The following is a 12,849-nucleotide window of genomic DNA, read 5'->3' as shown; positions in this document are numbered from 1 at the left end:
AGCAGTGAGCATTAAATGTGACAAAGCACCTAGTCTGGTGCCAGGCCCATAATATGTTGCTCAACATATGGTACTAATTATGAACCAGATGGGAGCAATAGAAAACAGTACTTAAAACCAGGACTAGGGTGGAAAATATAGAAATACAGGTCACTGTATTTTACAAGAATGCAAGTATTTCTTACATGCCATGACTCTAAGGTGACTTGTTAGACATCTTAATCTCTGCCCTCAACTCCATGAAGTCATTCCTTAAATTCCCCAAATACTCTGTATTCTCCTACCTCATGCCTTTGCCTAAACACCATTCCTTCCCATGTTTACCAATAAGGAGTTGGGCAGGGCTTAAATGCCCAGCTTAAATCCAACCTTATCCAAGCTTTCCTAGAGAGTTCCTCTTATAATTTACCTCCCTTCACATATCCCACAGCACACTGTGCCTTGGTTATAGCATCTGTGCCTTCCACTTATTTTATTTACCTACCTCTTCCTTCCCTAGAAGGCAAGCACCAGGTCTGGTTCTTGTCTGGTTCCCTCACAATGCAACACAGGGCCTAGGCTCAGCTGGGCACATAGTGGCTAAATCAGACCTGTTAAATGTTCCCAAGGCAATATTGCTGGCAGGCAGCTTGGTGAGATACTGCTTGAAATTATTGCTTCCCACAAAGAAAGGCCATCTCCCTACCCTGGACCTTCACCCAAATGGTTCTAATCCAGCGGTTCTCAACCTGTGGGTCGCGACCCCTAAAAAAATACATCCTGCATATCAGATATTTACATTATGATTCATAACAGTAGCAAAATTACAGTTATGAAGTAGCAACGAAAATAATTTTATGGTTGGGGGTCACCATAACATGAGGAACTGTATTAAAGGGTCTCGGCATTAGGAAGGTTGAGAACCATTATAATCTAATCTCAAGTGTGAAAGAATATAAGATTGCATTCCTTGGAGATTATAATGAGATGCCTCTGTTCATGGAAATAAAGTGATTTTCCCTACAGCCAAATTGGTACACACAATAAATGAGATTAGCCATCAATGGAAGTGAATTTATAGGACAGTTAAAGAGAAAAACACAGAGCCTGGGAAGCTAATTAACTTTAACTGAAGTAGGGATGATACCACCTACATTGCATAAAGTTGCCCAGAGGATTAAGTGACATTAGAGATGCAAAGCTTACCTCAAGGGATCCACACAGTAGACACTCAATCTATTATCTAGGCCCCTGGGCTATTGTGTTCTTAATAAGTCTACACCAGAAACTAGCTTATCCACTGACCTGAGTTTGGTACACTTGAGTCCTTCTTTCTAGGCAACCCCTAAAACTGTCTTAACCCTCAGCCTTGGTGCCTGCACTTGGGTACAATGCCTGGTGGAACCTGAGGACTTTTCTATCTGACATTTTCATCTCTAATTGCCAGAGGGTGGTGAGAACCCCAAGCTGTGGAGATGTTATATTCAGTCAGTACTACCACTGTTCCTTCACATTTTTGCTTTGGCAGAGAAAAGCTCTTGGTTCAGAATTCCCTTTGACTGCAATCTCCTGCCATTTTCCAAATTCCTGGAACTTGTGACCCCTTATACCCTGAAGTCAACCCAGGCTTCCAACTAATTGTTCTCAAAATGTGTTGTTAGCACTTGGCACAGTATTCCCCCTCAAAGAATATGACCAATAAATATTTATGAAATGAATGAAGCATTCAACCATTTTTCTTCATCACAAAGGCTGATGGAATTGATTCTTAAACCCAGCAGCCCTGGGCAACAACTAGACCTTGGCAGACACAGGTCTAGACTTAGGCGGGGGGTGGGGGGGGGGGGTTAGAAAGCGGTTCTAGGGATTCTCTTGAGTTGGGATTTGCTCAAACAAGCTCCAAGATAATTCTATCTCACTCTCTGAGCAAAACCAGAATTTCTGGAGAGTGTGGGGTTACTCACACGGGATCCATGTTATAGCACGCATATCCCCAGAGCAGTCAAGGAACCAGGTGAGCCCTAGACTATAGCCACTCCCAGCCCAGGGGGTTCTTATGTGCAGCCATTAAAACCAATATCTCTGTTCCCTCATCTGACCAGGCCCCGAGACTTTTCATCTAAGAAACATTATGCTAGGCAGTCTAGTTTTTCCTGAATAAAAGAGATAAAAATCAAAGAAAGGAAAAGCCACTCTTTTCATAGAACACCATTTCCACTTAAAAGAATGGCTAACAGCCGAAACCGGTTTGGCTCAGTGGACAGAGCATCGGCCTGTGGACTGAAAGGTCCCAGGTTCGATTCCGGTCAAGGGCATGTACCTTGGTTGCGGGCACATCCCCAGTAGGAGATGTGCAGGAGGCAGCTGATCGATGTTTCTCTCTCATCGATGTTTCTAACTCTCTATCTCTCTCTCCCTTCCTCTCTGTAAAAAAATCAATAAAATATATTAAAAAAAAAAAAAAAAAGAATGGCTGACAAACTGATTATTTGAACTTAGGTTCTGTCAGACATTTTCTTAAAAAAAATAAAAATGAGCCTGTTACTTCAAGAAAAACAATTTATTTATGACCAATGATAAAATTCAACCTTTCAAGCAAAACTTAGAATTTTGGAAAACCTGTATCCACCATCATGAGCTTGGCAATTACCCAATACTTAAAGGCTTTACTGATGTAACTGGAATTGATGTTAACAAATCTTATCTATAAAATGAAATGGGAAAACATTTGGAAAATCTGCATAGCTCAGTAGACCTATTTTCCAAAGGATCAAAGCATGATGTTAAAGAATCACACATTGCCCTGGCCAGTGTGGCTCAGTTGGTTGGAGCATCATCCCGAACACCAAAAGATTGCAAGTTCGATCCCTGTCCGGGGCGTGCATGAGAGGCAACCAACCCCCCTCTCTCTCTCTCTAAAAAACAAAAACAAAAGCAAAAAAAGTCAAACATTGGTCAAAAATCCAATAACTTTAATGTAAATGAGTATTTACACTTCACTGATATGGTCACAGATTCCATACTGCAAAGAAGAACATCAACTATCATCTGGAAAGGCTATTAAAATACTCCTCCCATTTCCAATTCCTCATATAGGTATCTATATGAGACTGAATTTTTTAATGTATTTCAACCAAAACAATATATTACAAAAGTCTGAATACAGAAGCATATATAAGAATCCAGCTTTTTTATATTAAGCCAGACATTTAAAGTTTTGCAAAAATGATAACAAGACCATTCTTCTCACTCATTTTTTAAAAATAATTATTTTTTCATTAAAAATTATGTTACTGTAACAGGTATAATATTGCTATTCTCAAATGAATTAGTAACTAAATATTTTTACTTTCTCAGCTTTAATACTTAAATTGGTAGATATCAATAGATATAACCAACAAAAGCTCTTCGGGTCCTCAATAATCTTTAGGAATGTAAAATGGCCCCAACACCAAACACTTTGAGAACTGCCAAAATGCACAAAAAGCAATAGTGATAAACAATGATATAGTTCTCAGCATTACCTGGATAGCTCTTTGGGGGCATGAATAAATTTCCACCCCAGCCTTTTTGTCCATAATTTAGGGATTAAAGGGGAATAACCTGGGTCACCAGACAGCTGTCAAGGACTGCTCTGAAGCTGGATCAAATTTCTAGCACTAAACCTGCTTCTATTCCTCTCACGGATTCCTTATACAGTATGTCCACGAGTACCTGTACATTTGTAGAGGGTTCCCCAAGACACAATGCTGTATCTAAATAGAGGTTCTACAGCAGCTTCCAAATTCTATTCTGAAACGGCCCGTTAGAGCACTCTACTCTGACGGCACCGGACTTCAATAGCTCTCCTGTAACCAAGGCAGGCAGAGGACAACAGCAGCAGCAAAAATTCCCTTCCAGAAGCAGAGAAAATAATGAATTCCCAGACTAGAAAGACTCATCAGCTCAGTCATCACCACTTACTCTTCTGTTCACTCATTTATTTCCTCACTCAACAAACATTTTAAGGGCCCCTACCTGGTGCCAACCATTGTACTAGGTGCTGGAAAACATAAAACTATATAGAGCTCCTGCCTTAAGAACACATGCTTAAACCAGGCAGGCTCATGCACTGTGTTGTCAATGTTCCCAACCTACCTGGATGCCTCATTCGTTTGAAGAATCAGGCAAGAACATAAATTAAAATAATATACAATTAAAATACACAAAATACACAAATGAAAAATAAACAAACAACCAGGATAGTGGGCTTCTTTACTTAATGTAAGCTTATTATTTCCTTTTTGAATACCTATCCAGTTTAATGATCTTCCTTTAGCTCCCCTTTCCTATCTTGGTCTTTCTTTAATCTCCAGGCTCCTTTCTGGTTGAGCTTACTACCAAGGCACTCTCTGGCCCCTGGCATTCATAACTTGGCCCCAGCTAACCTCTCCATGCTCCATTTCTACCTGAGAACCTTAGGCTCTATTCATACTCAGCCCGTCAGCACTACTCCTTGGCAAATTCCTACTCATTCTCTAAGATCCTGGTTAAAGGTCAATAAAGATTTGAAGGACCAGATAAGTAGAGCTAATTATGTTAGTATTGTACCTATTATTTTGTACTATAGACATATTCTCTATCTGTCCCCAAACTCCTGGAATGGGAGCTCTTTGGGGGTAGGGAGTGTACATTGGTCACTTAAGTGTGCCCAGGAACCTAGGGTTGGCTTGGACCTGACACAAAGCAGGCCTTTACTGAACAAATGAACAGCCCTGACCAGGTAGCTCAAATGTTTAGAGCATTATCCTGATAAGCCAAGGTTGCAGGTTTGATCCCCAGTCAAGGTACATACAAGAATTAACCAATGAATGCATAAATAAGTGGAACAACAAATTGATGTTTCTCTTTTTCCCTCTCTCTCTCCCCCCTTCCTCTCTTTCTAAAATTAATTTTTTTAAAAAAGGTGAAATAAATGAACAAATGCTTAAAGCCCATCTGGCTCATGTCTCAGCTGACTACACAAACAGAATCTAAGACACAGCTGAACGAGACATGCTATGTTAAAGGCATGACTGCTTCACTCCAGGCCACTGATGAGGGCTTCACTGCAAAGAATCTCAGACCATTCTTTTTTTTCCCCAGACCATTCTAATGCTGGCAATCAGAGCTGCAGTTAATTCTCAGGAAGCTGATATCACAGTACCTCAGTGCCCTGGAGCTTTCACTCAAACTCCCACCCAGGCTGTTGACTCAGGTCCTCCCAGGAGGCAGAATGGTTGTTTCATACCATAAAGTCAGTTTGTGGAGAATCTACTCTTGTTATACAAGGTGAGTCAAGGAGAGGGTAGTGAGTATCTCTGACCTCCATGGCCTTCCCCCCCCCCCCCCCCCCCCTGCAAGGCTAGCTCATCCATCGAACCTACCTACTGGGTGCAATCAGGAACAGAAAAGCTGTTGTTCACTGACCTGGAACTGTATTACCTACTACTCTGTAACCCCAGCACAGATATCTCATGGGTGGAAGAGTATGAATTTTGGAGGCAAGACTGTTGTGAGTTCAAATCCCCGTTCTGCCATTTTCAGTATGATCTTAGATGAGCTTCAATTTCCTCATTTATGATAATAGAATAAAACCATACTTCACAGATTTGTGAGGACAGAAGGAAATAAATTATGTAAAGTACCTGGCCTGGGCCTGGCACACAGTAGGTGCTCAATACCCGTTAGTTTCTTTCCTCTTCTGTCCTGGAAGAAATGACAGGGAAACTTACTAAGTGAGACTTGTCCAATCCAAAGTTATTACTTGAAGCACAGGACAAAGGACTAGACAGGTGACCTTCAAGGCCTCTTTGAACCCCTCAGAATATGTTCTTTAGCTACAACTTTCTAATAACCTTCATTGTTTCAGGTCCCTTCTTTCTACCTTAGTTTCCCTATATTCATTTCAGAATGGAGGCAAACAACAAGGAGAGTTGGAGATCTAAGATTATTGAGTAGGGACTAAAAAGGAGATGGCCTATAGGACTGCAGCAGGGCAAAGAACCAAAGGGTGCAAACACAAGGCCTTTCCTGGGACATAAGTACAGTCCTTGTCTGCTCTGCACACCTTGCCACAAAGAACCATTATCCACAAAGCGCTCACTCACACTTCCCTCTACCTCTTCCTTTTTAGGATCAGTTTGGGTGTTATATCTGCCTAAGTCCATAGGCAGAATAAACTGCTTTGCTCTGGAATGCCCTAACACTTGTTTTACATATATCTTGAATAGAGCTTATCACAGGTATCCCAGTTGTTGAAATCTACCTCTCCACAACACTATGAGCTTTCCATGGGCAAGGCCTGTGTCCCATAGTTCAATGCATCCCAATCATTCAGTAGAGGGGGCAGTACAAAGTAGGCATGGGTCACTCTAGCCGGTCTGGCTCAGTGGATGGAGTGTCAATCTGCAGACCAAAGGGTCCCAGGTTCGATTCCGGTCAAGGGCACCTACCTTGGTTGCAGGCTCCTCCTCGACCTGGGCCCTGGTCAGGGCTTGTGGAGGAGGCAACCAATTGATGTGTTTCTCTCACATCAATGTTTCTGTCTTTCCCTCTCTCTTCCACTCTCCCTAAAAATCAATGGAAAAATATTCTCACGTGAGGATTAACAAAAACAAAAAGATAGGCATGGGTAAATGTTCTGATACATAAAGGAAGATTAGCAGTTGCAGAATATCAGTAATAAGAAAACAACTGAAGAAGCAGGGAAAGTTTGTTTTTTGTTTCTTTAAAACTAAGGCTGTTTCTATTCCTGCTCCACCCTAGGATGCCCCATTCTTTAAAGATATTCTAGGTCTCTTGTCACTCTCCCATGAGTTGGGTGCTTCTTGCCTCTGGGTCTCTATTATGCTTCCTTTGTTTAGACAGTTTCTCCCATTTTGTCCTCAGGAGAAACTTCTCCTCAACCTTGAAGGCACTCTGAAAAGCCTACCACGTCTGTGCATCCTCAGCATCCAGCATCCATAATAATCATAGCTACCACCCGTGCTCAGTGCTTGACATGCAGTACTGGCTAAACCCTAACGTGGGCCTGGCATCACTGTCATTTTATACATGAAAAAACAAACCAAGAGACTGAACTAGCATTTGAACCTTAATGTAGAGGAAGCAAAGTTCTTCTAGCCTTACTGCAATTATTATACACTATAGGCACAGTGCACAAAATTCATGCACTGGTTGGGCGGGGGGGGGGGGGCAATCCCTCAGCCTGGCCTGAGCCCTCTCACAGTCGGGGAGCCCTCAGGGGATGTCCGACTCACGGTGTCAGTCAGACATCCCTAGCACTAACCCCCCCCTCCCCCAGGCGGGAGAGGCTCCCGCCACCAGGGGGCAGCTCCTGCATTGAGCATCTGCCCCCTGGTGGTCAGTGTGTCATAGTGACCAGTCGTTCTGCCATTCGGTCAATATGCATGTTAGCCTTTTATTATATAGGATGTGTTCTCTAGACCATGAGCCCCTACGGACAGGGACCATGTCTGATTCACTTCTGCACCCCCCGTTTGCCCAGTGCTTGGCACAGATCAGGTGTCTATTTGTGTTTGCAGAATAAATGCGCACCCAGGTCAAAGAAGAGGAAGACTGAGCACGGTGTGTGCAATGAACCTACATGCATGACTGCCAGCCTGGTCCAGCAGTAGGAGCAGGTAACAACAAAGTGGTAGGAACTTACTTCTTCCATTATAATTTAGTTTAACTGCCATTTTTTGAGCAAATAAGGACGATGCACAATAAATACCCCAGAAATGAATTAAAACATCACCCCGTCCTTACAAATTCTAGGTTCAGTAAGTAAAGGTTAGGATCTTAATAGTCCATCTAATAATCAGATATTGAGCTTATAGCTCTGGGATGTTTTAAAGAAATTAAAATTTTAAAAATCTTGGCAAGTAAGCCTTTATCTTCAAAGGCCTTTTGGCATTTTTACATAGTGAATTTTTATAGGCTTACAAAGAAGAACCAGAGGCAGCAGGAATCCCCCCTCAGCATTATTTCCCCCTACATGCAATGAAAATGTCCAGGCGGTGATTTTAAGGAGGAGGTCCCTGGGTATGTATGTCCTGAATAAAGACCCTAGCACAGAGGTCATAATGCTTGCTGAGTAGATTAAACATAATGAGATGGTTTTTTTTTTTTAATATATTTTATTGATTTTTTACAGAGAGGAAGGGGGAGAGAGAGAGAGAGTTAGAAACATCGATGAGAGAGAAACATCGATCAGCTGCCTCCTGCACATCTCCCACTGGGGATGTGCCCGCAACCCAGGTACATGCCCTTGACCGGAATCGAACCCGGGACCTTTTGGTCCGCAGGCCGACGCTCTATCCACTGAGCCAAACCGGTTTCGGCGTATAATGAGATGGTTTTAATAAAGACACTGACTGATTATCTGCTCCAGTCCCTTGAGGAACCAAGTTTTAAGCTCTGAGCAGTGGGGGAACCATATCTCCAGAGTCCCTTTAAACTAGGTTGGGCATAGTCTCAGGGGATGCTATAGGGAGAGCAGAGATGGGAAGGGCAGCATGAGTTCAACCCCCACTAACTGCTGATTTACAGTCTAGCAAGTCTCCTGGGGGTCTACTGAGCGTGCACATCTGGATTACAAACTGAATGGTCCAAGAGAAACCTAAAGACAGCCAGCAGAGCTGGCAGTGAGAACACTGACTTTGGATGGGCATGTGGCACAGCTCCTGTCGCACACTACCTCTGACTCCTGAGCTTGTGTGAGCCTTGATGTACTAGGTGCTATGTGGGTTGCTTCACATTCTCTTGCACAGTTGCTGATGAGGCTTAGAGAGGAGAGGAACATGCCCAGGGTCACAAAACCAAGAGCCTGAGCTTGGAGTTCACCCCAAGTCTATAACACTGAACACTATTTCTTATGCCTACTTCAACTGCTTTGCAAGTTTTTTCCCCTTTGCTAATAAGGCAGTAACTGTCTTCTTGTGAAGTAAGGGAGGATTTCGGTTCTTTAATTTTTTTTTTTTTTTTTTTACAATATACAAAATAAATCTTTTACCAGATGGATTTGGGTTCTTAGTGAACAGATCAATGTAGTTTAGTGGCCTGAAACAATTGGAAGTAGACTTTGGGATCCCAATTAAGCTCAAGATACTGTATTTAAATATGTACAAGTTATGTAAATGAGTGGAGGGGATTTGATGAAACCAGAGTGGCCTATGAACCTTAACTCAGGAAGCAAAGCTTATTACAATTACTATACACATGTTCTCTAGACCCTGAGCCCCTTGTGGCCAGGCACTGTGTCTGATTTGATTCTGCATCCCCAGATAGCCCAGGGCCTGGCACAAATCAGGTGCCCTTTACATGCTAAAGAGGGCAGACCATTCAGAGATTGCAGATTACTGCCTTTGTGGAAATGTGGGTTCAGCAGCAGCAGTTGCTACAGCAGCAGACTTCTAGAGTTTTAAGAGATGGCATAAATCCAGTTTGAGTTCAAATCAAAACAAAACCAGAAACAAAACGATGTGTGACTTGGGGCATTAGAACCTGACTGTGGACTGGAAATGGCCCGATTTGCCACCTCGGGCTTCAGCAGCATAGAACACTGAATTCCACTTTACTTATCCACTCTGTGTACATAAGACAGGGTTATAAATGGCAATGGGAGCAGAGATCCTCGCCTGTGGGCAGAGCAATGACTGATCCTTTCAGCAGGTGCTTTTCCCGGGGCACAAAAAAACTGCTTCTGGCATACAGAACCCCCCCTCCCCAGCAAAAAATTTGGGCACAATCAGAAGAGAGTTTGTCAATCTGTTTCGTCTCTTTGTGGCCACAGAGAAAAAAAAAAAGCTGTGTTAAATCCCCCACAGGACACCCTTTGGGGGCGGGGGGTGCACTGAGACCTACAGTGGGAGATTTGGGCAAATGTTTAGTTGTTTTGAGTTTCTGTTTCTTCATCTGAAAAATGGGATAACAGTATTTATATCCTTCAGTTCATTCATTAACATTTGTTAATCACCAAGGATGGAGTACAATGGTGATTGAGATGGTTCCTGCACACTCAGAGTTTATGTAGCAAAAGCAGACCAATAATTATACCAAGTTAACTCATCACATTTGTGCTAAATGCTGAGGAGATACAGGGGTGGTGGGAAGATTAGAAGTAAGGCATGTAAATGCCTGGCATGAATGAAATGGAAGGTTAAGCAGTGGAGTAGGTAAGAACATGTTGGGAATGTACCATGTTAGTGAAGGTTATAGCTCTTAGGAAAGATGCATCCTAAATAAAAACTAAATGATTAAGCCATCATCCAAACTTTCTGGCCATGAATACTTTAGACTGGCTAAATGGCAGGGGACCCTAAAGTATTATTGTATGGTTTGAATGAGGGGAGAAGACAATAGAATAGCTCCCTGGCTCTCCCTTCCCCCACTCTCCCCTTCTGGATAACAGCACTCCCAGAGAGGGAAAAGAAAAAGTTAGGAGGGGAGGCAGCTTCAGGGTCAGAAGTCAGACCAATGGAGGGTGGGTTCCAACCTGGGCAGTCTCATTCCTCTGGAAGCAGTCGCAGCCCAGGGTAGGGGATGGGGGTGAAGGTGGGGCTTCTGACACTCAGTAAGTAGTGATATTTTCATTAATTAAAAATTTTATTATGATCTGACATACAAAGGAGACCAGCATCAAAATTGGGTTATAATAAGCACAGGTTCTCAACAGATTCCTTCTCTCATTCCCTAGTTCTTTCTCCTCCATGTCAGAAAGGCCCTGGCTAGGTGTGGAGGACCAGGTAGGTGACACGGACTGTGCCCCTGTGGAGTTTACAGTCCAGTGTAGGAACAGACACATCAACAACATGTTTCATCACAGAATGGGGAGTGAAACCAGAGGAGAGCACTGGGGCTGTGGGCACAGAGGGGGTACCTCACACAGCCAGGGAGGTGCGGGCTTTCTGGGAATGGTACCCCAAATGGCATCCCCACTCACATGCACAATTCCAGAGACTCTACTAGAAGGCTGTCAAGAGCCATGCCTTCTGGCTGCACCAGCCTCCCAGAGTCCCCTGCTGCTCGATGCAGTGTCTGCAGAGCCAAACGCATCTTCAGCCACGCCTCAGCCTCATCCGGCGCCGCATGGACCCTCCAAGACTCCTGCAGGAGCCTGCCTTCCCTGGCAAGCTCAGCCAAAAGACCAACTCAAAACTCCTTTGTCAAAGCAAGCTTAGGGCGAGCCACCCGGCCCCAGGTGCCACAACCCGCCCGGAGCACCCGTGGCTCCTGCCACCCGGGCCGCTTGGCGAACACTGGCAGGGTTACCTCCCATTAAACCCTTTGCCCAAAAGAAAGTGACCTTCTTCCAGGAGGCCAGCTGGAAGCTTTGGCGAGTCCTCTGCCTGCTCGCTCTCGGCAGAATTCGCCAAGCCCAGGGACCTGAGGGGCAGGGCCGGCGTCTCGGGGGTCAGGTGTATGGAGAACAGGTAGGCCCTGCTGGGTTCCCACCTCCGTGCAGGAGCCTCACCAGAGTCCCGCGGGCAGCCTGGCGCTCTGCTCCCACCGCCCCGCCGGGCAGGCGAGGAGGGAGGCCCCGAGACCGACGCCGGGGGCACAGCTGCCGAGGGGCAGTGGCTGCAGGCAGTGAGGGGAAGGGGTGGAGCCGCTCTCGGGGGGAAAGGGAAGAGGCTGCGTGCAGCCTTCCAGGCCCCAGCGCCCCGAGATGGCCCGTGGGTGGGTGGGGGCTCAGGTGGGCCTGGGGACAGCGAGGGCAGAGGGCTGAGCCGTGGCCTCCGGGCCGGAGCCTGGTACCCGGGTGGGGGTCCCGCCAGGACAGTTGGCTTCTGTTCCGGCCGGGAGGCGGCGGGGGGGGGGCAGGCAGCGTGGTCTCGGAGCACGTCGGGCCGTGCCTCGGCTTTGGAGAGAGGGGTCCAGCCTCGGCCCTGGGGGTACGATGGTCCATCCCCAAACCCGTTCCGGCTGCAAGCAAGAGTCGGAGCAGCCGCACCCGCTTCGCTCGCGCCTACCTGCGCCAACTTGGGCTCGTCCTCCTCCCTGGTTCCATCGCGGACGGGCTCCGCCGGCGCTTCGGGGGGCCCTGCACCCGCTCCGGCTTCCAAGCTCGGCGGCGGCGGGGGCTCGGGCACCTGAGGCTTCTGCGGCCCTGCGGCCCGAGCCCGCTCGCGCCGACCCGCGCCTCCGCTCAGCCTGCTCCGCCTCCGAGTCATGCTGCTGCCCGCGCCTCTCCCTCGCTCCACTTGCGCCGCCGCCGCCGCCGCCGCCGCCGCTCCCCTCTCAGGACAACAGCCAATATGGCGGCGCCCGGCTCCCCTCGGCCGCTGCCAGCAGGTCAGAGGGCACGAGGAGTCCGCGCCGCCGCACTAGCCCCCGAGGCTTCCGGCGCCATTTTGAATAAGGTCAGCACCCGGAGTTCCGTGGGAGAAAGAACGTGGTGGGGAGACGCCCTCCCGGTCTCGCGACGTGCGCGAGGAGCGGGTGCCCGCAGTGGCCAGCGCACTGCCCGGCCCTTGTCGCGTCATCCCGTAAATGGATGGAAGGATGGATGGATGGATGGATGGATGGATGGATGGATGGATGGATGGATGGATGAATGGATGAATATCTGCATTGCAACGGCACTTTCACACCCATCACCTGACTTCTCACACTCACAGAGAGGCAGGTGCGGCCGTTCCCATGTGTAGCGGCGAAAATCGAGGCTACAAAAAGCAAAATGCTCCACGTGGTCCAGGGCTCGTGGGCGGCCTGAACTGAAACGGACGAGAGGCTCGTCCAAGGCCTTTATTTGCAATGTATGGCCCCCTGAGAGTCTAGCGCTCGGTGCCTGGGACACGGGACTCCGGCCGGGTCCTTCTCCCCAGTCTGGTGGGGAAAGTGGAC

At 46.6% G+C, this 12,849-nt stretch overlaps 1 protein-coding gene across 4 annotated transcripts in view; it reads right to left on the bottom strand.

Annotated features, from left to right (window-relative positions):
• The window catches only part of FAM193B (family with sequence similarity 193 member B), a 36,068-nt gene extending 23,806 nt beyond the window's left edge, over positions 1-12,262 (bottom strand). For 3 of the 4 annotated variants that reach the window (XR_013996007.1, XM_081091661.1, XM_081091662.1), the window contains exon 1: positions 11,976-12,256. Coding sequence is in view for 2 of the 4 variants with exons in the window: in XM_081091661.1 (XP_080947787.1) it covers positions 11,976-12,176 (201 nt within the window). In the remaining 2 variants the exon portion in view is untranslated. Of the gene's footprint in view, positions 1-11,975 lie in introns of all 4 variants that reach the window. The other variant, XM_081091663.1, reaches the window with a different exon arrangement.
• Between the last annotated feature and the right edge of the window lie 587 nt (positions 12,263-12,849).

Source organism: Myotis nattereri (assembly GCF_964212035.1).
Source record: "Myotis nattereri genome assembly, chromosome: 5".
Taxonomy (NCBI): domain Eukaryota; kingdom Metazoa; phylum Chordata; class Mammalia; order Chiroptera; family Vespertilionidae; genus Myotis; species Myotis nattereri.
The sequence above is the reverse complement of the archived record's forward strand: the minus strand, read 5'-3'. Positions and strand labels throughout refer to the sequence as shown.